At 32.7% G+C, this 27,261-nt stretch overlaps 1 protein-coding gene across 7 annotated transcripts in view; it reads right to left on the reverse strand.

The window, feature by feature from the left end:
* Nucleotides 1-27,261, reverse strand: part of LOC129962579 (zinc finger MIZ domain-containing protein 1-like) — a 336,461-nt gene that overhangs the window by 102,681 nt on the left and 206,519 nt on the right. For all 7 annotated transcript variants that reach the window (XM_056076373.1, XM_056076375.1, XM_056076377.1 and 4 more), the window contains one exon: nucleotides 17,965-18,118. In XM_056076373.1, coding sequence (XP_055932348.1) covers nucleotides 17,965-18,118 — 154 coding nt within the window. The remainder of the gene's footprint in view (nucleotides 1-17,964; nucleotides 18,119-27,261) is intronic.

Here is a 27,261-nt window from a genome sequence, read left to right on the forward strand (position 1 = left end):
CACACACATTTTTATTATGCGTAAATATTTTTAATGAAAACACATTAACACAATTATGGACTGATGTTGCGTTAATGAAAACACATCAACACAATTATGGACTGATGTTGCGTTAATGAAAACACATCAACACAATTATGGACTGATGTTGCGTTAATGAAAACACATCAACACAATTATGGACTGATGTTGCGTTAGTAAAATGTCCGATCAGAAAAACCGATCATCCGCCATGCTATTTTCCGAACTTTCAAAGGATGATTTTCGTAGAAACATAAGACAATCTTCTGTCAGTTGTATCTTCAATATTTATGCTACAAAACTCGACTTTATTAAAATTTATTTCGCATTAAAATAAAAATGTGATGAAAGAATTCAAATTTTTCCGTTTGATAATTAAGTGTTTATGCAATTGTAACTTATTATAAGTATTTAAGCAATTATAATTTCTTCTACTTCTGAAGCAGGGATAGATTAAAAGGATGAAGATTAAATACATTTATTACTCGTTCATCATCGAGAAACTAGATATATTGAAGAAGGAAGAGGTTGATCAATATGAAGAAACTGTCGTCATAAAATGCAACAGAACCATATACACGATGGTCCCCCCCCCCCCAAGGAATTGAGACTTTGACTTAACCAGACCGCAGTAAATTATGACACGAAACTTTAGCCTCAAAAGACTTGAAGACGGACATTTCGAGACGGACATCATAATTTTCAATCATGGTCAAATAATAAAGACGATAGCTAAGACGGCAAATCCCAATGGCGGATAAAAAATACTTTATGTCCTTATATAGTGCATATTATGAGGTTTCTCTTTTAATAAAAGGGCCAAATTAATTTCATATTTCAACACACTGTTTACATATTTATATTGCATTTTAGTTTTCATTAATTTTATAAAAACGTATTTGTTCTTATTTATTATAACTTCCTGGTATCCACATTCGTACACGATATCATTGAAGCATATAAAAACAAGATCAATTATACTTGATCTTGTCAAATATTAATATTACACTAATATTTTATAATTCAAAAGGATTTGTATTTTTACAAGTTTCTTCAGTGGGCAGTAAGGAATATAAAGTTCTTTAATTGATTTGCTTCATCTGCCAATTGCTTAGATGGAACTCTATTAGGGGACATTCTCCTTTCCCTAGATTAGCATATGAGATTTGCCTGACAAAGTGGGTTTCTCTGAAGACATTAGTTCTAGAGTCCAGTGTCGTAGCGATCGGGAGACGAGGAGTGTACAGATGTCCCGGATGTCATTTCTAGGTCCAGTGGTGTAGCGATAGAGGGGGAAAGAAGTGTACAGATGTCGCGGGTGCCAGTTCTAGGTCCAGTGGCGTAACAATTGGGGGATAAGGAGTGAATAGATGTTCGGATGCCAATTCTCGAGTCCAGTAGGTAGCGATTGGGGGGGGGGGGCAAGGAATAGATGTCCCGGGTATCAGTTCAAGGGGAGGGTGTCATGGGAACAGTACAATATTTCGTTTAATGTTACTTTAAAAAAAATAACATAAACGAAATATCATTAGGGAATGAAAAAAATAATGTCAAGCCCCGGACACCACTTACCTACGCTGTGTAATAGCGAGAGTGCAGCTAGCTATTACATATAATAGCTTATTCTGAAAGACAGTCATATCAGACACCCTTCTAGTCTGAAAAAAGTTGTAAGTTTTATTAAAGAAATCGATATTTGAATTGATAAACTATTATGCCGAAGATATGCAACCAGTTTAATTTATCGGTCAGAACATTCGATAAATCAAATGCAGTGAGCAGCATCCTAAACTAACATTTGTTCCGATTCGCTATTAATAGCCTGGGAAGAGATGGACGAGACAATGAAGACGTCATAAATGAAAATTAAGAGGCGTAAAAGGGGGATTAAATGTCCACAATCTCTGTCTACTTTATATCTTTCGGATTTGAGGAAAATTTACGGCTGATTCACTGACATCAATTGCCTTCGGTTTATTAGCATATTCATCACGGCGTGCGCGTGCTAAGTTTAAAGCGGCTTGGCATGGACCCAACAGGAACTATTTTGACGGCGAGCAGGAAAAAGCTGAAGGCATGTATCGGTATTCGAGATTTTCTGATCGTCACCGAGAGAACGAGATGGCGTGCCTTCTCGATTCTCCCCTTTTATTATCGCTCGCTGTTTGTTTGTTGAAAAGGAACTCAGCGTTCGATCAACTAACTGTTATGCTAGATAAAAGGATTGTGTTGAAGAAAGAAGACGAAAACGCAGAATTCAGTTGTTTCCTCCAATACGAAATAACGCTAGCGATGAATGTGGGGGGAAGCGTTAAGAAAAACTATTTCCTGCATAAGAATTAAAAATAGGGTTCCGCCATTTTATATTTATGTGTATTTTTAATATTTGCTTTCTGCATCAATGTTACGCTGCATGAAATCTAACTTTAGAATAAAATTTTAATTTTTAGTTAAAATGCGTATTTTTGGCCACAGAATCCCCCCCCCCAATCTCAAACATTTTTTCTCCTGTATGAACGCAATTCATCTCACTCATGGATATAAATTATATATCCTAAAATCCTCGTCAGATTTTAATACTCTTTCCCCCATATAACTGTAATAACTAATCTTAATAAGAATGTATATATGTATTAAATAATACTGAAGCTGTCTAAAGAGTCAGAAATATTCAATGCATAATTTGTTACTTTGGCTCTTGCAAAAACAGTTTAAAAGGAGGAGGTCAGTGTATGTATGCGGGGGGGGGGGAGGAATTCATATGATGTGAAAAAAATTAAGGCATCAAGAAAATAACCATCTAAGGGGTTTTCCCAAAACTTTCTTGCGTGCTCTTAAACAAAGGTGTTACCCCCCCCCCCCCGCATAAATTTTGGAGCTTGGTAATGGCATTGGTGAACAGTAGTTACGAAATACTGATAGCAGAGTGCATTCATAACAGTTATTATGACGTCTATGATTTTTTTCATTTTTTCCCCCTAAATTTTAAACAAAAATATCAATACAAGCTGAATATGTTAGAAATCAGTCATATATATGTAATGATGTGTCTAAATCTAAATTAAATCCTAATTAATTTCTTAATTTTTATCTCAATTTAGCCCAAATTAACTTCATTCTAAAATGTTCTCTTATTTCCTGATACAATTCCACCTTTTATGTTTAATTCATGTTACAGTAGTTCTGTAAAAATGCTTAAATCAGCGGTTCTCTCGCTCCGAGTGAAGAGATAAAAATCTGCCGATCTAAATAAATTATTTTAAAAGGTCCTTTTAATTGCCTTCCCTAAATTGATACGCGTAAAGAAATCCCTATCAGAATCTCACAGTATATAATCATGGGGATAAATATTTTGTGCGCTTTTTTCTCTTTTGTATCGTGCTGTGCATTGACGTATCTCGTCGCTTCTTGCTTGTACATTGATTATGCCTCCAGGGATGGAACAATGCAAAGTTTAAATAGGCCAGAAAACTGCTCAAAATTTATGTGTTTATTATATATATCCGTTAATACATGAATTATCGTAGTATGCATCAGATTAATAAATGGGGAAAGTAGACAATTACCACCACCCCCGAATCTAGAAGGAATGGGGTGCTAAAATTTTTAAGGTATTTTCAAGGTAATTATTATTCTTATTATTGTTTTTAATCAATTTAAAAGATCATGCAATCAAATAGAGGGTCGTGTCCAAATAAAATCGAGCATCGTTTAAATCTTATTATAATCCAATTATTATTCTAATTATATTCCTAGTTAATTATAGTGCAAGTTTTGCCTTACACTGATTCATAATTTTATAAGTAAACATGGCTTTATGATTTTTTTTCAAAAAATCCGAATTTATTAATGGCATTTAGAGTGTACTAAAAATGTTTTTTTTAAACTAATTTATAACAGTATTTTTAAATTCAAATACCTGTTTTTTTAAAAAGACATAAAACCCACTTATTCGAAAGTGAAAGGAGGTTAAATGACTGGGTTTTTTTAGTTGGTTAACATTTGCTACTTAAAATTAAAATTGCTGATAAAATGATTAAACGTAAAATCAATTATTTGGCTTTGAAGATTTTAGAGAAGAAAAGAAGACCCTCTCACCCATTCAAGTCTTGCTTTTCTTATACAGACATTATTCCGACTCTGATTATTATAGATTTTGTACTTATTACTAGAAGAAATGAGATGGTGACAGCAGAATAATAAATAAGAATTGATTAAACAATTTCTGTTCTCCTTGAGATATGGGCTATATAAATTATTTAAACCCAATTTTAATCTCAACTGCTTGTTCATTTTCACGACCGAAATTCGAATTTTTCCAGATAACCCTCAGAGACGATCTTGCATTTCATGCTGTTACCAATGGTTAGAACATATCCCACAGGTTCAAAAACAATGACCATTAAATCCTGAGCGAGTACAATAGAAATCCACGAGCCAAGTGAAGCAAAAAGCCGCCAAATCTAGGTTCCACGATCAAAGCACTCAAGAATACCAGCGACCCGATCAATGTCCTGCCTACCTCCCTTTCGTTCTATTCCGACGTTATCGCGTGGGCAGGGAAAATTGGGGGAGGGTATCAAAGAGAGGGGAAGGCAGAAGAATGGAGAGAAAGGAGGAGGATTTGGCGCATCTCCACACGTCACCTGACTCTTCGACGTCAGAGGTAGGTGGACTTCGTCAAGCGAAGAGGACCCCTCCACTACAAACCCGCGACAGAGAATTCAACATGCAATTCCCACCAGAATTGTGGGTGGGAAGTTCAAAGGTCAGCGAAATGTCGCAGGAAATGCGAGAAAAAACAGAGTGGACAATGGGGCGAACGATAATGAAATTCAGTTGTTACACTTAAGTAGAGGAACTGGGGTCGTTCAAGTTAGGGATGAAATAAAGGGCACCTTATTGTATGAACAATGACACTGTTCGCAAGGTTTTCATTTAATTAAGTTAATAACTCGCTATATTATATCATTTCTTAACTGTTTGTCGAATATTATTTTATTAAATTATTTTTTTGACTGGGGTTCTAATTTCTAGACTCAAGCACTGGATTTTTTCGGAAAGATGGCGGCATTCTCATTACAGCATCAATAAATTACAATAATACCAGTTTATACTTCTGCAAGTTTAATGCTACATTTCTTTAAAGAGACGTGAATCCTCCTTAAAATGATATTAAAAAGTAATATTTATAAAAATGCTAAAAAACAGATTTATGATGTAACTGAAATATGCCGATAATTCTGACTAGGCTGTGAGAAAATTGCATGATTTCAAAGAGTGAAGCATAAATGGATCTTATGCTATTAAAATATATTTTTAGTTTGAGAATATTTGATTATTGGCAATTCCTATCAGATCAATTTTTCATGCGCCAATTTAAATTTTCTAAAGTGTTAGATAATAGGCAATTAAAACACGCACATATCTTAGATTCTTCTTAAGAGATATACTAGATATGACACGAAAATGCACCCCCCCCTCTTTTAACACGAGATCTTTTCATAGCTAGTAAAGAAATTCCAAAAACCACGTATCTTTCTGTATATATAAAAACCATATTCAAGAGTGTAGAGTTTTTGAAAGATATGAAGTCACTGATGATCCATGAAGCCTTAATTTATATCGTTGAAGCTAAAATTTATTTTAATATTTTTTTAAATAATGAAAGATGAATTTGTAGATCCTCAAATAGTATTTTAAGCACCTCACTCGGGAAAATTCAAAGCAGAAGAAGAGTGTGAAAAAGCATTCACATATAAGCCTGCACGTTTCAGAAGTTACACTGCTTGTATGTTTGAAGGACGCAAAATAAGTATTAAATTGAAAAGAAGAGAAAAATTGAATTTATTATATACATACACGATTCTCCCCTGACCCTTCTCTCGCTAGACGTACTAGATCAATCCAAATCAGTTATGATATTGTCTTCTTATAACAAATTTTTAATTTCCTCAAAGCCCCAGAGTAAGAAACTTATGGACCTGATGCCGAAGTATTGCACAAAATAAAATATATATGGTGAATAAAGAAGATTATGAAGCTTCTACAAAAATGAATGTATCATAATATCATTGATTAGGAATGGTTTCCAAAACCACCAAAATATTCATTGTGGATTTATTGCATCATACATTAAGTTCCATGTTCTCTTCCACACTTATATCGAAAATTCTTCCTTATGTCGAGAGAATGTTTTCAACGGAAATTTTATCAAGTCAGCTTTTTCATCAAAATTTAAAACGCGTGAGTCATCTGCGATTCCTATCTGCATTGTAATTAGCTGACCGAATTAGGGCAACGAATACCTTAATAATAATAATGTACTAGATTACAAAATTACGTTTGAGTGTGACATCTGATAGGAGCCGGCGTCCTGGCATAGGGGTAGCGCATCTTCCCCGTGATCTGGGCGTTCCGGGTTTGAGACCCGGTTTGGGCATGGTTGTTCTTCCTGTTCTATCTGTGAGATGTGCCCTCCTGTAAAAAGGGGTTGTGCAAGCGTATGAGTGATGCGTGAGTAGTCAAGTCGTACTCTTGCCCCAAATTGGTTCTACGATAAAAACAAGAGGCGCTCCCCCTTAGGCTTTATCGGCTGTCTTTGAACAGCGGGCTGGTCGGTGGCAAGTGCAATAAGAAACAAGAACATCTGATAGGAGTGTAACTACATTCCATTGATATACGGATGACTACATTTCTTTAACTGTAATAAAATTTTATACTAATTTAAGAAATTGAGTTTAATCAAAAAATATTTATAGGAAAGGATAGCTTTGAATTTCTAGGAAACGACCGGAATCTGAACGTAGATCCGAATCCAATGAACCGAACCTATACACTATTTGCGAAAAGAAAAGTTCTTTTCCGAATGACATCTACAGTTTCCTGGTCCAAATGTGACAGCTCTTCCAATCCAAGCATAAAAACCCCAGCCATTTAAATCTCTTAGATCTCACAACATGCACTCCCCCCACGTGTTGCGCACCACCAAGTAAAGGGTTATCGTCTGCTCCAGCCCGAACTGATTGCGCTCTTGCAGAACATCTCCTCAAAGAAATCCTCCAAACATAAATAATCGCAAAAAAAAGCCGTGTCCTAACCAATGTTCCTAGACGATCGAACCTCGAAAATAACAATTACGTAACGCTCAAGCAGCGTTTGGGGATGTTATTGACATGCTTCGCGCTCCTGTGCAGCCACCGATCTGTACTGAGAATTCGGCAAGTCAATCAGGTTCAAGCGCTGCTACAAGATTGCGCGAGAAATTAGCGCTTCCAACTGGAACGGCACTCACTTGGAAGGTAAGGACGATTTTTTTTCCAGAAAAAAACTAAACGATACGTACTTACCCAAGATTGTGCAGATTTTTTCAATATACTTTTCTTCCCCAGAGCAGTCAACAAGTTTTCCTTCCCATTTAGCTTTATCACCCCAAAAGACACATTAGCATCCACATCAAACACATAATAACGCACGTTGCGTGTTGATTTGCAGCCATGAAAAAATAAGGCAGGTAAAAACTTAAGGTTATCAAATAAAATGCCTTTTCATAGATATATACCTTGTTCAAAAGTTGTTTACTATATTATGCGCATGCTCATAACATAATTATAAAAACTCGCCATAGGCTTGAACAGTTAGATAACATTTTGTTCTCAAACTAAAAATGGGCTGTTATCGGACTTTTATATTTAAAACATGCGGCAACGTCGTGCGTGTGTGCGAGATGGTATTGTGGTGACGCTTTATAAGCCAGATAACAGCTACGAGACATGAGAAATTTCTTTTGTCTTGTGGTCATATTACTCGGCTACGAACCATAAGGTTGCGAGTTCGCTCCTCGCCTATCGCTAATAGCTACATTGATGACCCGATGACGTGATACGCAAAAAACCTTCATACAACTGTTGTAGCGCCCTCTATCAGAAATAAATAAAATCAAAGCTGATAAATAATCAGCCAATAAAAAATGAAGCTGATATACAATCGGCCAATAAATAAAATGAAGCTGATAAACAATCGCAGGGGTGTTTGTGGGACCCCAAAAAATCCCCTGAAACTTTTACGAACTTACTACCGACATTTTGGAGTTTCGAGAAGGGGGGGGGGGAGAAATGAAAAATTACGATTATGAAGTATTGAATGACCTAATTATAAAAGTTCAATGAATTACTTTTTTTGCAAAATTAATAACCATTATTTTTGCAAAATTAAGACCTTTGAACCCAGGTCACGTGATCGCACATCTGGTCGAACGAAGTCTCTCTCTTTTTTTTTCTGCCGCGTCTAACTGCCGAAAAGAATCCAGAAGAGAATGTCCGAGAACCGGGGGAATGAGTCATAACTCGCAATAAGGAAAGAACAAAAAAGAAGTTTTTTCCCCCTTTTCACGCATTATCACTGCCTTTGGAGAAAGAAAGGAAAAGTTTTCACCACACACACTGACCTTGCGTTTTCTGCTTTCAAAGCAAACAAAATTACCCAGATCAAAATAAATAATTCATTATTATTCCTACTTCCTTTTGAACGACGATCCCCGGAAATTCCGGGTATCGAAGTTCAAAATCCCCGGAATTCCGGGGTTTCCCCGGAGCACAAACACCCCTGCAATCGGCCAATAAATAAAATGAAGCTGATAAATAATCTGCCAATAAGAGAAAAAAATGCAGCGGATAAATAATCAGCCAATAAATAAATAAAGCTGATAAATAATCAACCAAAAAAAATGGATAAGACGCTACAGCCAATATATCACCACTAATAACAGCAAAAACAGGACACAAAAAATCGTTCGTCTCACCTCCGACGCACTGAAGGGGGAGTAATGTGGTTACGCTTTATAAGCCAGATAACAGCTACGAGACATGAGAAATTTCTTTTGTCTAGTGGTCTTGTTACTCGGCTACGAACCCAAAGGTTGCGAGTTCGATCCTCGCCTATCGCCAGTAGCAACAGTATCATTTCCCAGAGAACCACGTTGCACACCTATATACAACATACATCTTCATCTTCATAGCCATGTCACAGTACCTTGTACTTTATATGGGCGCCTGATATTGTGATTTGTACAGAAGCACATTTTAAGTGCGATTTTCACAGACATAAAATAATAATAATAAATGTATTCCCCATCAAAATAAACTAAAAAACTAAATTAAATCACACTACATGACATATATGATGCCAAACAAATGCGAATTACAGAAGAGGGGGGGGGGACATGTTATGGCTCTTAAATATCACTCACCTGACCGTGGGACGTAACGTGTTAACTGCCCTACAGTAAAGGGGTTGGGAAGATGAGGATAATAACAAATCATAGAATGTGCCGATGTGAAATTCAAGGAATGATTGAACTCGATCGTTCTTAATCTTCGAACATTGTATTATTTGGAGAAAGGCCATAACAATTCAAAGTTCATAACATTTTTTCAAAGGGCGATTCAAGTACTTAACAATGCGGAGAATATGTAAGGAATAAAAATATAATTACTTGTTTAATGGTTCATTAGAACATACAGAAAATGCAATTAATCGTTATTACCCTTTTAACGATATATTTATTATAACATCAAAAGTAACTAATGACTTTAATTTGTAGAAATTCGCAGTATGCCTTCTGCATAGTATTTTCGACTAGAAAAGTCATTGATTCTGCGTACTTAAGGAAAAGTCGAAATAATTACAAACACATAGAAATATTAGAGGTTTTTGATCTACCAGAATATTTTCTAATAATAATAGTAAAACGATCAAAACCAGCCCATCTTTTTAAAACATTGATGAAAATCTTTGTTCAAAAAATAGAAAATCGCCTCACCTTTAATTTAATCAATAGTCTAGGAGTAAATTATCAACTTTGGGAAGACGTTTTAGATTAGGCCTTCATTATAACTTCATTTTTTTTTTAAAGATTTCAACCATAAAACAAGCAAAATTTATTCTAACGATATAAACGTCATACGTTAAAACATTTGAAAAACAAAGCGCTACATGGTTACAGTTAGACAACAAGTGTGTACATTTAAATATCAGCAACATTTTGACAAAAGGTTGCTACATTGTTTTATAATGTAAGTACAATAACAGGTTATTATATCCTCAGCAAGGGAGGATAAAATAGCATAACCAACAATTTTGGGAAACATCCAAATGAAAATGGATTGTGAATGATGGCAGGAGGAAAACAGATATGGAGTGTTTCAAGTCAAATTATCGTGATAAAACATACACTGTTAGAATAACGCTTTTTCGTTCTTGGTTACAATGTTTCTTAATAATTTTATTACTATAGTTTAAAGAAAAGGCAAAGGGATGAAACTGGATCATAATAGTTCCCTAATTAGATTGTTTAAATCATTGGGATAATTGTTTTGAACAAGAATAGTCCAGACAGCAGTTATAAACACTAGTAAATTTCATGAATTAGAATTGGAATACCCCCCCCCCTAAAAATGTAATACATGGGGCTTTAAATGTTGGGTTCAAAAACTACAAAAGCTAAGGCCAAGTGGATATCTATTATCTGTGAGGAAATCATATAGTATATAAAATATCATATTTGTGTTCATATATTGTGTGCTAGTATGAGTTTGGAAAAAACAAATATTTTTACATTTATTGTACACTAGCCACTTTTGGCAACCAGCCGGTTCGCCAATCTTAATGCACGTTAAAATTTTAAAAATTAAATATTTTATGTAACTCCCATTTTAATTGCTTCTTCATTAAAATATTTTAAAACTTCAAATTTTAATAGTCATATAATTTACTCATAATATTATAAAGGCCTTCAGCCGTAACGTAATATGCATCTCTTTAATTTTCTGTTAGCTCCCGTAGAATTTATGCTTTAAATTACAAAGGAAATGATTAAACTGCAATAAATAATATTTTTTTTACTGAAACGAAGCATGTTTTTTAAATATGAGTACTGAAAACAGAGTCGCTGAATATTTAAACCTTATGGGCACTAAAGAATATTTTTCTTAATTTATATAATATCTGAAGAAGTTTTCAACAAAATTTTCTCAGATTCATCATGAAGAGATCAATTAATTAACAATGTTTAGTTTCAAATGCATCAAACACTAAAAAAAATAAACTGAATAGTTTGAAATAATCTGTCGAAAACATATTAAGCTTTCAAATTGAAATCCGTTCCGTATACGTTGAAAATAGTTGTCAACAATCAGAACACAATGCGCATGCGTGAATTTTCAACGCCAATTATGGTAACGCAAATGAGTGAATTTTCTACTCGAATTGGGGTAACGCTATGCAGATTAGAAATTTTTAATTTCCTTTATTGTTTTATTTTTATTCATAAGTACTTCAGAATGAATCTAAGAGATCGATTAATTAACAATGTTTAACTATAAATGCATCAAACATTCAGAAAATAAACAGAATCTGTTGAAATAATCTGCCGAAAATTTCTTAACTCAATTTCACTGATAAAAAATGCTATGCCTAAAAAAAATCTTCATTTGAATAAAATTCAAGAACGTTTGACAATTAAATTTCGATTGATTTAAATGTAATATTCTGGAAATGCTAATTACCAACAGATAAAATAGGTACAGTAACAGTTGTAAAAATATAGTAAATTTTAATGTTATAAATTAGTATGAACAAAAAGGAAATACAATATTTTCCTTTGACGCAAATAATGATTGTTTCGAAAATCAACAATAACTTTCGTTTTTTCAATATTTTTCGGAAAATGGACCTTGACAGATGATTATAAAATAACAATAGAATTAATTTACCTCCGCATAATATAAAACAAATCCACCGCACCAATTTAATTCTGAAGCGTTTTATTGGTTGCTTTTAATGTTACGTCACAGAATGGTTTCAGAAGAAAAAACATCTTTTTTGTTGTTGTTGTTACAGGACTGCGACATTCTCTTGAAATAATACACAGATTTCGGGGGAATGGGGAAAAAAAAGAAGAAAGAAAAAAAAGCATAACTAAAAATTAATTTTTGAATAATAAATATTTTATTTCAAGAACCAAATATGAAGAATTCAAAATAAAAAGGAAACAAGAAAACGCTATAAATATTTTTTATTGGGAAAATAAAAGAGTTAAATCTCTAAAATGGCTAAAACTGACCTGTAAAACCATTACTATGAAATAATAAATAGCTTATGAATTCGATTATCCGCTAAAAGAAACCTACAGAATGTCGCATTCAAAAAATTTCTGAGAAGAATAACATAAAGTTTAGTACATTTTCTGAATGGTTATTCTTCTCAGAAATACTTATTTTGTATAAGTATTTCTGCAAAGTAAATACAAAAAGTAAATACTTATTTTGTATTTACTTTGCATTAAGTGTAGATTTTCTACAATTATAATGAGAATTCTTTTAAGTAAATGTACCAACTAGGTATAATATAACTAACAAGACAGCACCCATTTTCTACTTCGGCACATAACATTAAAGTTTTTATTAGACGAACTGATTTTTAACTGAATTTTTACAAAATTTTAAGAGAGAATATTAATGAAACTGGCACGCAAAATGAAAAAATATTTCACATTCGCATGATATGGCTAAATAATATTTTTAGTAAAACTAATTTTGAGTCCAAATCGTCGAAATATTTATGAAAATTATGACAAAATTATATATTCATGTAATCTCTTTCAAATGGTATAAACTAATTCTTCAGGAATTCATATAATTTGCTTGCGTAAACAAACAATTAATGAAGTCTAAAGCTTTGAATGTGGTAAAACACACACACACAACATTGCCGTAATAAACTTATTGCCTGAAAAAGGAACGCGGAATTATTTATCATCTGCAAGAGTTTTATTATTATTTTTTCTTTTTATTCCTTTCTCTCACCAGGATTAGCAATCAAGTATATATATATATATATATATATATATGTGTGAAATGTTTAAAATTTATTCCAAAGGATTTTCACATTCCATCCAGTTTATATTATAACCGTTTTGATCATTTGATTTTTATAAACACTATTATTTAACTTGTTTTGTTTAAAGTTTATAAAAAAGGAATTTTATAAGTGATATTTTACACAGAATATTTGATGTTCTAGAGATCTCAAATTATTTATACTAGCATATTCTCGACCACAATGCACTGTTTTAAAATTTTCAATCTTATTACCAGTTAATTGGCAGTTAAATTAAATTTTGATTTTGTAACAGCGGCGCCATCTTTTCGTGAGTTTATAAAACAACAGATATCAAAGAATATTAAATGATAATAATTTTTTAAAAAAATTCTGGTATTCATAACACTAATGAAGAGGTATTATTGAATAAATTAATTTTAATCTGCAAATCCAAAATAAGAGCGAAGTAGCATTAAAATTTTAAAATTTAGTTTTGAGAAAAGAAAAAAAATCTTTTTACTAAATTCTTGCTCAATTTCTGTTGAATCAAAATAGAAAACTAAATTATTTTCCTCAAAAATTGTAATTATGCTGAAAACTAGTTTTGCATGCATTAGTTTTGAACTATGAACTTTCAGAAAATTTTCAGTCAGAAAAAGAAAGATGACAGTTTTTTTAAATGAAATTTTTAAGCATCTTTCTTTCTTTAAGTGTTTTAAAAATAGAATTTTTAATTGCATTCTTTATAATAGTATTTTAACATATTATTGAATAGAGACGGTAATAATATAACGTCTTTTGTCGTCCAAACTTTGGGGGTCGTCGAATTCATACATGAGTTTTGAATCTCATTTCTCCCTAATAAACAAATAAATTAAGCATATAAATTTTTTTAAACTAAGCAATAAAATTAAAAACAAGATAAGTTCGTGCAGCTTGTGTTTCTCTGAACCAGTGTCTAATTTCTAACAACGAAAAATATTAACTTATATTTTGCATCAACCAAGGGGGAAAAGATACCACTGTAATTCGAAATCTATATTTGCGAAAAACAAATGCAAAAGTTGACATTCAAATTAACTTATGGCACTCAGAAAGGTACGCGAACAGCTTGATAATTCAATATTTTATGCCTAGAGGAGGGGAGGGGGGAAGGAAAGAGAGGAGGGGCAAAGGTGGCCGTTCTCGATGTTTCTGCGGAATTCTAAATCCCAGGTACGTGATTGAAAAAGATCATCCACTGCTTCCATCGAAATGGCGATTTTTTATTGCCCCGTTCGACGCATTGTCAGCAGGACAAATATGTATTCACCTGCTGTCGAGTCGAGGGTTTTAACAAAAGCACACGTAAGCCACATCCATATATGAATACAACACAGATAACTCAGTACACGTACCGTGATAACAAACTGCTGCTCGGAGATAAACGGCTGATAGGCGATGAATTGCAACATCGCAAACATTAAAGACACAAGTGTAACGAGGACGGTGGGGGCCCGTTCAGTTTGAACGATATTTCTAAACAAAACATCGGGTTGAAATTCATCGATATATATAGATTGAGAAATATGATTTGTCAAATGCAAATTAGAAATTTCAAAAAAATATTTAGAATGTTAACGTTAAACAATTCAAAAGTCAAATATTTAAAAAAAGGAGAGAGAGAGAGAGAAGTGTAATATGTGTCCTAAATCGAGGGACAATTCTTAGGGGTAGGTCAAGCATATAAAAACAAGTAATTTTTTTAATGAAACATTGCATTATTAATGGAAAGGGCGGTCGCTATAGAGACCTTTTGTTTATAAAAAAATGTGATTATAAAAAAATGTGATTATAAAAAAATGCTTTGCTATTGTACAAGACTTTGGCAATCATATCTATGAAGGGAAGGAAAAAAAATGCCAAGAAAAACAATAAGCTCAGCTTTCGAATTTAAGGTTATTAGAAAAGGCAATACATTTTCTTTATTGAAGTGTAAGTTTTGCAAAATAAATAAATAATGCCATAATTGTCGTTGGAAATGAATCTGAAGCATGATAAATGCCAGTGATAGGTAGAGACTCGCAAGAAGATGAAAATATCCAATAAGTATTAGAAAGCAACATATAAACAAATCATTTCATTATGTTTCACAAACTGCTCACATTTGTTCAATGGGTCATCGAGCACGAAGGTGGACATCATGCATCAAAAATGGCTTTGTTTCATTAAAAAAAAAAATTGTTCCCTCCAACGGCTCCCCACGCATTTGTGTTCCCATAATCTATTCTTAAAATGACTAACTTCTGTATGCCTGACCTTCCTTAAAGATTATTCCTGATTTTATAAACACCCTGTATATGACTGTGATAAAATATTCCATGAACTCAAATAGTTATATTCGAATTAAAAATAATAAATGAAACAGCAGTCAAAGAACAACCATCAAATCCACTCAGCCGATTTTGATTTATCATGTTCGCAGACAGATATGATGCGAAAAATGTGTTTTCTTAACTCAAGAAGTTCTGATGTGTAAAGATTCGTCAAAATCTCCAACTGCAATTTCTTGACGATTCAATATTTTCGTATAGAAGAAAATAAAGTTTAAAAATTAAAAATTTTATCTATAGACCTTTTCTTGAAAAAAACATATCTCGAAATCGCAAATAAGAATTTATAATATTAAATACCCAAGAATACAGGATAGATCAGACAAAAGACATTTTCCCTTTCTCGTATGTGAAGCATACATGTCAAAAAGTATGAACTCGAGATCTTGACGAACATTCAGGTTTCAGACCTCATTGAGTCTAAAAACATTTTTGATATTATATGAGTTTGTCATTAAACATTATAATTCCAAAATACTTTGAACTAGATTAATAAAATTTCATATATGATTTGACGCCAAACTGGTAGATTTCTATTAAACTTTGAACAAAATCCATTCAGAGAAAGTCCAAGTCCAGCTCTCCAACTAACTACAAAACGTAAAGAGTTATATAAATCAAAATTTGGCACAGTTTTAGCATCTAAAATACACATTCTTATCAAATTTTGAGCCAAATCAGTCAAAGGGTTGGCGATCTTTAATTTCATAAACATAAAAATGCAATGATTTAAATTATAGAGTGATCATAAAATGCTTTGGCGAAATATGAATATCTGGCTAGAAAATGGATTCTTCGATTATATAGATAGCTTACACTATGGATGATTTGAGGCTAGAAAATAAGACAAAGTTAACAGAATAAGATGTTACCGAAGGTTTAATAGGAATTAATTACTTGTCTCCAGAGTATTTAAAACTGAGATTAAATGCACTAAGGATTACACGGAAAAATAAATCGGAAAGAATTTAATTCAATATATCACAGTCAAGCTTATTTCACAGTTATATAACTATTCCTATCTATCCAGGGGAAAATAAATCAGAAAGAATTTAATTCAATATATCAAAGAGAAGCTTATTTCACAGTTATATAAGTATTTCTACTTATAAGTAATCACTTTACAAGAGCACTGCTTTAGGCACATTATTCAAAACTGTTTAACTCAATAAATTTTATGTACTTCCTGTCAGATGAAAGTTAGAAGGAAAGTGAAATGTTCTGTTGTAGATAAATTGAAAGGTTTCGACGATTTGATCAGCAGAATGCAAATTTACATCTCAAATTCCAGAAAATATATACTAGCACTAGCATTCAAAAACTCAGTGAAAAATCGATTAAGAAATTTCATCCTTACAAACAATAAAATAAATAGATTTAAATAAATAAGAATATAAAAACAGCTCGGTGTTTTTAATATTTTAAAACTGGGAAGATTTTGCGTAAAAATCATTTTGAGAGGGTAAGGCAATTCATAAACCATGGGTGAATCCTCTAAAGGTACTGTGGTAATGTATTACTACCTGCCTTTTACAGTGCATGCATTTATTTAATTTTTATCGCCACAATTATATTTATTTTTGTTTTGTTTTAAGATTTATTGCATATTTCTTTTTAAAGTTCGGAGGCTTTTTTCGAATTCTGATCGGTATGATTCTCAGAGAGATACATCGTCAGTTGAGACTCATGGTAAACAAAATCCTTAACTCAAAATTTGAAGAAATCAGAAGTTAAAAGATCAATTTTTCTGTACAGCGTGGGTCGCAGTCCAGCAGTTTTCCCATACTCAGGGTGGCAAACCAACTTTTGTTGGGTCGCGATAAGATCTTGAAAGTATATAATGTTTACAAACATAACATATTATTCCCAAAATTTGAAAGAAAAAAAAAAGATATTTATTTTAAATATTTTCTATCAAGTCACATATGAGTAATAGGAGAAAAAAAAAAAAAGCGCAAACAAATGACTCGTGCCAAATGATAAAAAAAGAAGCAATTAAACAAATTTGTGTTCAATGAGTGGAGAACATATACAAAGAACAAGTGTACTGCACTTGATACATCCATCGCATTACTTGTTGCTCCATTCTGAGACTTCGTTTAATTTGTGCCAGTTTTATGTTAGTAAAAACTACTTTTCGCTATTAACATTCAATTCAATTCGCATACTATTTAGTTTCGAAGTGATTATTTATCATTTGCGTAAACATTTATTAGATTTAACAATAAATGCATTTCTCTTCATTAAAATCTCTTTTTTTGTTTCATAAAATATCTTTGAGAAAGAACGTGTGCTGTTCGTATTTGGTAGGAATAAAAATCGATACATTGAAGAGGATAGATTCGGAATTGCAAGAGAAACACAGATATAGATAAAGTTTTTTTTAAAAAAGTGTGTCGAAATATTATAAAATACCCCCCCCCCCCTCCTAGAGAAAAAAAAAGATTTATTTAGGTGCCAGTTGAAGTTTCGGCATTACGATTTTACAGAGACATGTACCATCACGGATAAAGGGACTAAAAAATGGGTTCGATTTATGTATATCGTTCAAATTCCGATGCCTAATTTTGAGAGAAAGATACGACAGCATATGCATTTTTCAACATTATACTAGTCTAGATTCAAATTCCACAAAATCAGAAGACCGTTTCTTGTACTATGTAGAAGTTCTATAGTTACAAAGAAAAGTTACCTCTGGGCTCCAGCTGGCAAGGTCTTCTGTAGAGTCTGGTGCATCTTGCTGGGCTCCGCTGGTTGGGTGTCGGCTGTAGAATCCCCGTTTCTGGCCTTCTGGTGGCGCAATAGGAGGAGCCTACCGAGATCCTCGCACCATACGGACAGCAAGGCTATAAAAGGGCAGAAAAAGAAACCATTATTTACAAAGAAGATTGTAAATCTACACATACACCAAAAAGACCTACCAAAATTCTTGAATTGTAGATTTTAGTATACAAGGTAAGAACTATATTTTTGTTCAATATGTTTAAAATGTGGTGAAAGCATACTAAATTTTACTTCTTTGCTCCAAAATTGTTGAGTTCCAGAATTAATCTAAAAAATTAAACTCATTTTTGAAAATCAATTATGATTATAAAATGATTTATACATACAAAAATATATTGAGATTTCTAAATTTTACGCTAAGCTACCTTATTGAAAACATTCAAGACTCTATAATCAATCGTATCCCTGCAGAAAATGAAATTTATCTTTAGCACTATAAAACATATTGTGAAACATTACAGAAATTATCTTTTTAAGAGATAAATGTTGTTGTTGTTTTCGTAGATTTTCTTACATATGATTTATAAATAATATTTGGATTGTTTTTTAATTATTTTTTTTTGGTTGAAAACTGTACACATTTCTCACAGAAAACTAAACACAAATAACTCTTATTAAGTGCGTGATTTTGTGATCAACGAATTGAATATCAGATGTGTTCAAAGTTTGACGCACGTTAGCTTGTGTGTAAAAACAATCAAATGCTTTAAAAAAAAGTTGCGCCTTTGTAAGAAGGCTGGATATAATATTTTGTAAATATATATGGATATATTAGCCGCCTTTGGCGACCAGACGATTCGCCAGTATTAATGCTTATTAAAATTTTCAATTAAATATTTTTTGTAACTTAATCTCTTAATAGTTTTTCAGCAAAAATATTTTTAAGTTTTAAATTTTGATAGTCATGTAATTTGCTAATACTATCATGGATGCTTTATGCCTTTCTCTTCATTGCACTATGTATCTGACTCTAATTTTCTACCAGCTCTCATAAAATTTCAACTTTAAATTAAAGAAGAAAAGATTAAATTGCAAATAATACAAAAACAGTTTTTATTGAAACCAAGATTTAATAACAGTACTGAAAACAAAGTTGCTCGACTCTGAAGTCTCATGTGCACTACAGAATAATTTTCTTAATTTATGTAATATCTCAAACAATTATTCAACAAGAATTTCACCGATTCATCGTAAAATTGACTTTTTAGTTTTACCTTCAAACAGATTTAAATGTCGCTAATAATAATATTTTGTTTTATTTCCATCTATAAATATACTTCAAACTACCAGGAATGATTACTCCAATACTTTCTCGCATACTATCTAATAAAGATGTTATCCTACTGAATGCCTTGCGTACAACAGTTCAAAAATATTAACCTTTGGCGTGAATTTAAATTTTACTGAATCTATCGCGTCAGTCTTGGCGAGTCTGTTGGCGATTAATTTCTGGCATGAGATCGAAAATATCTAAAAATCGAATTTGGGTTTAGACACTTTTTTTCAATCGATTTAACACAAAACTACAGTTGTATTCACAAAATCTCATGCCAAATTTGATATATTTAAGTCACTGCGTTTTCGAATTATTGCGCTCCGATGTTTTTGAAAGTACAGACCGACAGATGGTCAACCGCATGTTAGATTTTGTTCAAACTTTAGTGAGCGTTTATACTAAAGATATTACATCTGTGCTATCAATTTTATTTATCCAGCTCTCTTCGTTTTGTAGTTACCATACAAACCTAGTTTCGGACAGACGGATTTTGCTCTAAGTGTTACATACTGTTAAGCACTATGCATACTGTTAAGCACTATGCATATGTTAAGCATACTGTTAAGCACTATGTATAATACTGAATATTTATAATAATTCTCACATTTAATACTTTGCCTAAAAACACCAGGCATTCTGTAAAATGCTATTCTATAGAATATCGACATTTCAATCATTGCTGGTAATATATTGTTACAAATCTGTGGTTTTGCTACCTGGCACGAGTGGTGTCATTGTGAGAAAGACCGTTGTAAAATCTGTGCTGAGCGGCTGCCGCGTCAATGACTGAGAGCTTGGCGACCATTTGGCGACTAAATGGATCATACTGGAAAGTTCGAGAAATTTCACGATCCATCCAGTAGGAACCAAGATACATTCAGATACGCCCTGATTGGTCTGAAGATTCTAGCCCCGCCTCCCGGAACTATAAAAGACGGGCACTCTGAAGCTGCAGTGAAGTTGTGTGGATCGTCAGAAGTTGTGTGTGAGAGGAGTCGGAGTCGCCGACAAGTAAAGAAACTGGAGGATTAGACAGCAAGCAAGCTGCTGAACTATAGCAATTAAATGCGCTGAGTTATTATTATTGATCGACGGTATTTTGTTGGAGAAAACTTTTTTTGTAACAACATAAAAAACCTTTAACCACTTAACTGCTTTATTTTCTTTACATTATCTAATAAGATGACACCTTCTATTTTGGGAATATTTTCTTAATTTGTTTCAAATGGAAATCCACTGAATACTCGACTTATCTATGTATTCGAAGTAAATTCAATATTGAATTATAATCATTATGAATCGTTTATTTTTTGCTTACAACTATCAAAATTCGATAAATCGATGCACGTATGGCATTCGGACAAAACAGTTAAGCGGTTAATAATTCGCATAGAATATGTAATGAGACTTTAAAAACATGAAGATTTTACATAAATATTTTAATCCCTTAATCTTTAGAAAAATAAGCCCTTATTAAACATACAGAGATATTGGGATAGATAGATAAAGATGAGAAAGAGAGAGATCCGAGTATCTAGTATGAAATACTACAATAAATACTGTTTTAAGCTTAATGCGTTTGAGTAAAACAGCAGTTTCATTCTATGCGTAATGCATTACATATAATTCACAGATCCTACTAATAAAACGTAGAATTCAACTTTGAAATGTATGCATTTGACTAGAAACTTTGAAGAAGAATTTTCACTTAAGCATTGGAAATGAAATTATAAAACTGATTTGAATTTCATTACAACCATAGAAAGTATTGTTAAAAATTCTGCTAACATTTATTTAGAAATATTTCACACAAAAAAAATGATTGCGCGGAAATAAAATTTGTACAACTTGAAAGACATTTTTTTTAAATTTTTAATTTTTTAAAATTTATTTTGACTTTGCACGGAAATGACAAAATTTTAACTAATGTAGTTTGAAAACATGTCACATGATAATAATTTAGGCTCGATAAGTTTGCCTATATTTTATTTTTAAATTTTACTTTTAATTACAATGATAAAAATGTGCATATAAAAAATCTATTCAATATCATCGCAACACGCGTGAATAAAAATCCAGTATCTAAAACAATGAAAAATATCCATTGTAAATATGCATGAAAATATATTTAGAAACTCATTATATTAAGGGCTATATAAGAATAAAATTCCTGGCAATAAAAAGATGATTGCTTGAATTTTAAAGTAAAACAAAACTAGTTTCTGTGCAATAAAAAGATCAGAAGTAGCAGTACGTAACACTTTCGATTGCCTTTAGTTAAATTTAATCCACTCACTAAGTGGTCTAAAAAAATAATCGCGAAAAATCAATTTTTAGTGAGCATACACTATTTAAGAACTAATCACATGGAAATTTGATATCTCTTGATCCAATTATTTGACATGCAACGCGTTTCGAATTATTTTATCATCAAGCAATTTTGGTAAACATGTCATACATAACCCTATCCTGTGTACTTTACAATTCAATAAAAATATAGCAATTTAAGGGGGGGGGCGTATATTTTTTCAAATCTTGCGTTAACACGTTGTTCTACCGTGTAAGGGTCTGTTTTCACTAACCCTAACCTATAGCTGTCCGAACGGTTTTTTTTAATAGGGCTGCCATACTGCACAAATGGTGGCAAATTCAAATCTTGCATTAATTTTGGGATGTCCTTTATTTACGGTCAACAATTACTTAATTTCATTGAAACAATGTATTCGAAATATGAAATAAATATAACTAAATATTAAAATCACTTTCACAGAATTCAAATTTTACAAAAATTGTTACTATAGAGGTAAAAATAAGTGCCTTCCCAGCGTCACGCAATGCATGTCACAGTCAACACAACAACAAATACCATTCCACAGTCAGGTTGTACGCCGAGAAAATAAAAATTAGTAAGTCGAGGTAACCATCGTAATAAATAAAACGACATGATTTATTTCTACTCATCGCACGATTTTTATTAGTAACATCCCAAATGTTGGTGCGGCGGTTACACATGAGTTGGAAATTTCAAGTACCTGCAATCCCAGATTATGCAAAAGAAAAACAGAGAACGGATATGCAGGTTACACAATACCCGAAACATCAAACCGAGAACAATGGATTTGTCAGTGGCAAACCACAAATCTGGGCGACAGAAGAGGTTCCAAAATCGAGAAAGAAAAAAAAAAAAAAAAAAAAAATTGCGCCACATCACACTTATTGGTATTCTCGTTTTGCGTAGTTATTACTACCACGTCATAATTAAAATGCTGATTTCTCAATATTGCCTTTTTTTAAAAGGTGTGGTAACAGGAGAAAGGACAAAACAGAATCTACTTTGTTTCTCCAAAAATAAAGCGAAAAATTAGATAATTTTCTGGTCTAAAAATAAGCATGTTCAGAAAAAGTAAACTTCGAGGATGAATTATTCGATTCCAAATTGTTGTCAAAAAATTGTATCACGAAAAAAATTTACACACACACACACAAAAAAAAAAATTGTTAAAGTTTAAATCAACAATTTGTTTTGATGTCTACTGTTTAAGGTACGAGACTGCGAAATAAGGAATGAGTTTTTAAGAAAATATAATAATGCATAATTTAAAACTTTTGCTTTGTTTGAAAAAAAAAAAAAAACTTATAAAACCAACATATGAAAAGCCAAAAATATTTTGGGAATCGCCCTCCTCGCCCAGGTAAAAAGTGGTACAAAGCAAAAACCATCTAGCTCAGAAGAAGTTTACCAAATTATTTATTCAAAACTGCAATTTTGCAAAATCAATGCAATTTTTTAAGGGAAAAATGTCACCAAAGACCAAATGTCCCAATTTAATGCCACCGAAAATGTAGATATGCCATTTTAAACAGACATCTAATGAAAGAGGCCAGCATTTATTGGATACTGAACTTTTCAAACATATCCATTTCCCCGAAGTGAAGATGTTTGTTACCTAGCAACAGATGACGTGTCCAGACTTGTCTTTCGAAATATAGAATTTGATATTTTGGATCGCTAATTAGTTAAAATAACGAGTAACTTATTAGGCAAATCTTGCAACGCTTTCCGTTTTCAAAGGAATGGAAAGAACAGATGCCCAAAATAAAGTGTAGAACCCAATCATGAAATCAAATAAATTTGCAGTTCAAAAAGCTAAACGCATATCCCGATTACACGCACGCAGATAGTATTTGGTGCAATTGGTGTGAAATATTGATTCTGAAATTGTATCAAGCATCAGAATATCATAACAGGAAGATAAAGAAATGAGAAAAAAAATGAGTCTTGAACTAATACGAAATATTTTTCAAATTCCACACACTGAATTGTGCTTTTTTTCTTTACGCAACGCATAAACCGACTTAAGATGTAGCATAGCTGAAGAAAATTAGTGAAATAAACTTAAAGATTCTATTCCTTTGGCTGTGTTCCCAACCACTATTATATCTACATATATGCGTATGTTATTACATCGATGTGCAGTTTTGCAACGAATCGCTTACTATGGTACAAATGGCTACTGGAGGCTTTTCAAGTTTATCTCCAAGTAGAACACAAATGTAACTCAATTTCCTCTGAGAAATCCCCAAGAAGGACACCTTCACCCATATAATGATGTTTCGCCAAGCATCTACTTTAGGTGCTTAAACATACTTACTTAGGTGAAAAGAAAATGGTTTCATTCTCTCTTTTGTTAATAAGTTGGATTAAAGATACCGTTAATGTGCGGCTTGGCATCCAGATAGCATCATAAATGCAATATGATATGTATTAAAGAAATTTAATCTTAATTATATTTTCTAATTAAACTTCAAAGATCCCAACACTTCACAGAACATTTAACACCAGGACTAAGAATAAACATTTTCTAACAATAAAACTTTGCAGCATGAAATTAACTGAGTTTAACTGTTATTCAAAGATGAATACCCATCGGTAAGTGCCGAAAAATCAGAAAAATTAAATTCCTTTTCCTACTATTTAAATGTTTCAAGACCGGATTTTCAGCAGTTACTATCCAAAGTGTGCCTACGTTCAGTTTAATTCCACGAATTCAATATGCTCATTTATTCCATGGACTGGGATAATTATTTAAAGCTTTATTTGTGCTATAAATTATTAAGACCCCCTAATTGAGACAATATAGAAACTATCAATTATTTTAGAAAAAAGGCTTGACAAGGCCCGAGCTAAGTCCAGTAAAAAGTAGGTACTTTTGTCGGCCTCACGCGAAAAGATTTTATGCCTTGGAGAAAGTCCCAATACACCAAAGACGCCGAGAATATAAAAAGTATGGGAAGCATACCACTTACTTAAATGTGATAAGAGCCACAGATACAATAAATCACATCTTGATTACTTCTTGCAATTCAGCGAATTAGAACATTACAAGACAATTTAAATAAATAATGCTTGTGCTACTAAGCCACCCCTTCACGATCACTCCACGCTACGCCATTTTTCGGCCAAAAATTTAGATTCATTTATGAGCATTTCACGCCAACCTCCTAGGTCCTCCACAAGCACCAAGCGTCCTTTCTTACTTGCATTCTGTCAGCGCCCATTTCATTTGGAATGGATATCCAAAGCTAGTTATTTGTCATGATCAATTTAACAGTGTCCTCACTCCACTGACGTGGTGTGGAATATTCGGATTTATAGCGCTAAAATCCTACAGTGTGCAATTCAGCGAATTAGAACATTACAAGACAATTTAAATAAATAATGCTTGTGCTACTAAGCCACCCCTTCACGATCACTCCACACTACGCCATTTTTCGGCCAAAAATTTAGATTCATTTATGAGCATTTCACGCCAACCTCCTAGGTCCTCCACAAGCACCAAGCGTCCTTTCTTACTTGCATTCTGTCAGCGCCCATTTCATTTGGAATGGATATCCAAAGCTAGATATTTGTCATGATCAATTTAACAGTGTCCTCATCCACTGACGTGGTGTGGAATATTCGGATTTATAGCGCTAAAATCCTACAGTGTGCAATTCAGCGAATTAGAACATTACAAGACAATTTAAATAAATAATGCTTGTGCTACTAAGCCACCCCTTCACGATCACTCCACACTACGCCATTTTTCGGCCAAAAATTTAGATTCATTTATGAGCATTTCACGCCAACCTCCTAGGTCCTCCACAAGCACCAAGCGTCCTTTCTTACTTGCATTCTGTCAACGCCCATTTCATTTGGAATGGATATCCAAAACTAGTTATTTGTCATGTCCTCATCCACTGACGTGGTGTGGAATATTCGGATTTATAGCGCTAAAATCCTACAGTGTGCAATAACTTTATTATAATATTGGGTATAAATAACTAAAAATACATCGAAGATTGCGGATATATTTTAATATCAAAAATAAAAACTAAGAGTTGAAACAGATAGGCAGAAAAGATAAAAATAGAAAAAAAGATTGCGCGTTTCAACGTGCTCGTATCACCTGATCGTCAAACCAAACTAAAACAAAAGAGACGTTTGAAAAGATAAAAACTCTCTGCAAACCTTGACTGCGAGTACAAAGGACAAAAACTGTGCTGAATTCGCCCTTGCGCATTTTACGTTTTAAACTAGACAACTGCACGAGCGCATTTTACGTCATTCAAATATGACGAAATGGGGTAGAAAAAAAGATAAACAGATTTGCATAATCATATCAAACGATTTTTCTTAGTACGATATCAAATTTAAGATGAAAAATTATTGATTTAAAGAAGGCAAAACATATAAGGTATGAAATTAAGTATTTATATTAAAATTACAGATTTCTATCAGATTTTGGATAAAATCATTGAGTAGACGTCTTGTCTGTTCGTCCACCCATATCCATGTAAACACAATGACTCAAAAATGCAAGCAACTAAATAAATTCAATTTATGATATAATTATTTCATTAAAATTAACGATCTATTTTGACTCAATCCATTGAAAGACTGTCTTCGATCTGTATATTTGCGTGTGTGAACTCGAAAACGCAACGAATAGAAAAATGAAATTTGATAAATGGTGATGCCATTTCAAATTTTGAGCTTAACCGTCGAAAAGGAAGGCTATCAAGATATATTCTTTGTTTTTCTCACTTTAGAATGAAGCACAATACGCTGTATATTATGTTAGCATACAAAAAGGCGTGCGGAGACAACTTTAGTTGATTTCAGCATACATAAAAGTGTTACGAATTTGTAAAATCCCTCTATTTATTCCTCCACAGATAGTTTCTAGGTAAGGAAGAGAGTTTTACATACAGTTCTAACGAATGTCGGGCTAGAGACCGGCGACAAAATGAAAGTGTCAGAAATTATTGGAATTTTGGCGATATCTAGATTAGGAGCGAAGATACAATATCCTTCTAGAAGCTTCTTTGTCCTGTCACGGAAATTACAAACCACTGTGAGACAGAGTTGTCAATAAGTAGATGGTTCGATATATGTAATTAGCTGAGCGAAGATTCGCTTTCCAGTCCCAATCTGCTGCGAGTTTTCTCTGAGCACTTTGTGCCATTACGGTTGTTTACTACCAATTTTGTGCTAACGTGCTATTCTTTACAGCAAATACTACTCTGCATATACGATTCGCATATATTTTGTTAACGTGTATCATGTTATCGTGCAGAACGTGTATCATATATCGTGTAAAATGTCATTATTTAACATTGTCATTTAAACTTGTCATCGTACAACTACTAAATATGATTTTCCTAAACAACAGTATCATTTTCTTAAAAAGTGGTGCCTAAAAGTAAAAATCGCCTCTGATAAGTTTTAATTCCTTTTTTCGGGATGCTTTTCTAGTTGTTTTCTTTTGCTCAAATCAATCATTCATTTATAGATGAATATTTTTTCTTCAAGCAAAATTCTAAAAGGAAAAACAACTTCATATTATGCTTTTTCTAATATTAAAGTTTTGTAATTAAATATGCTTT

This window comes from Argiope bruennichi, chromosome 3 (genome assembly GCF_947563725.1).
Source record: "Argiope bruennichi chromosome 3, qqArgBrue1.1, whole genome shotgun sequence".
NCBI lineage: Eukaryota > Metazoa > Arthropoda > Arachnida > Araneae > Araneidae > Argiope > Argiope bruennichi.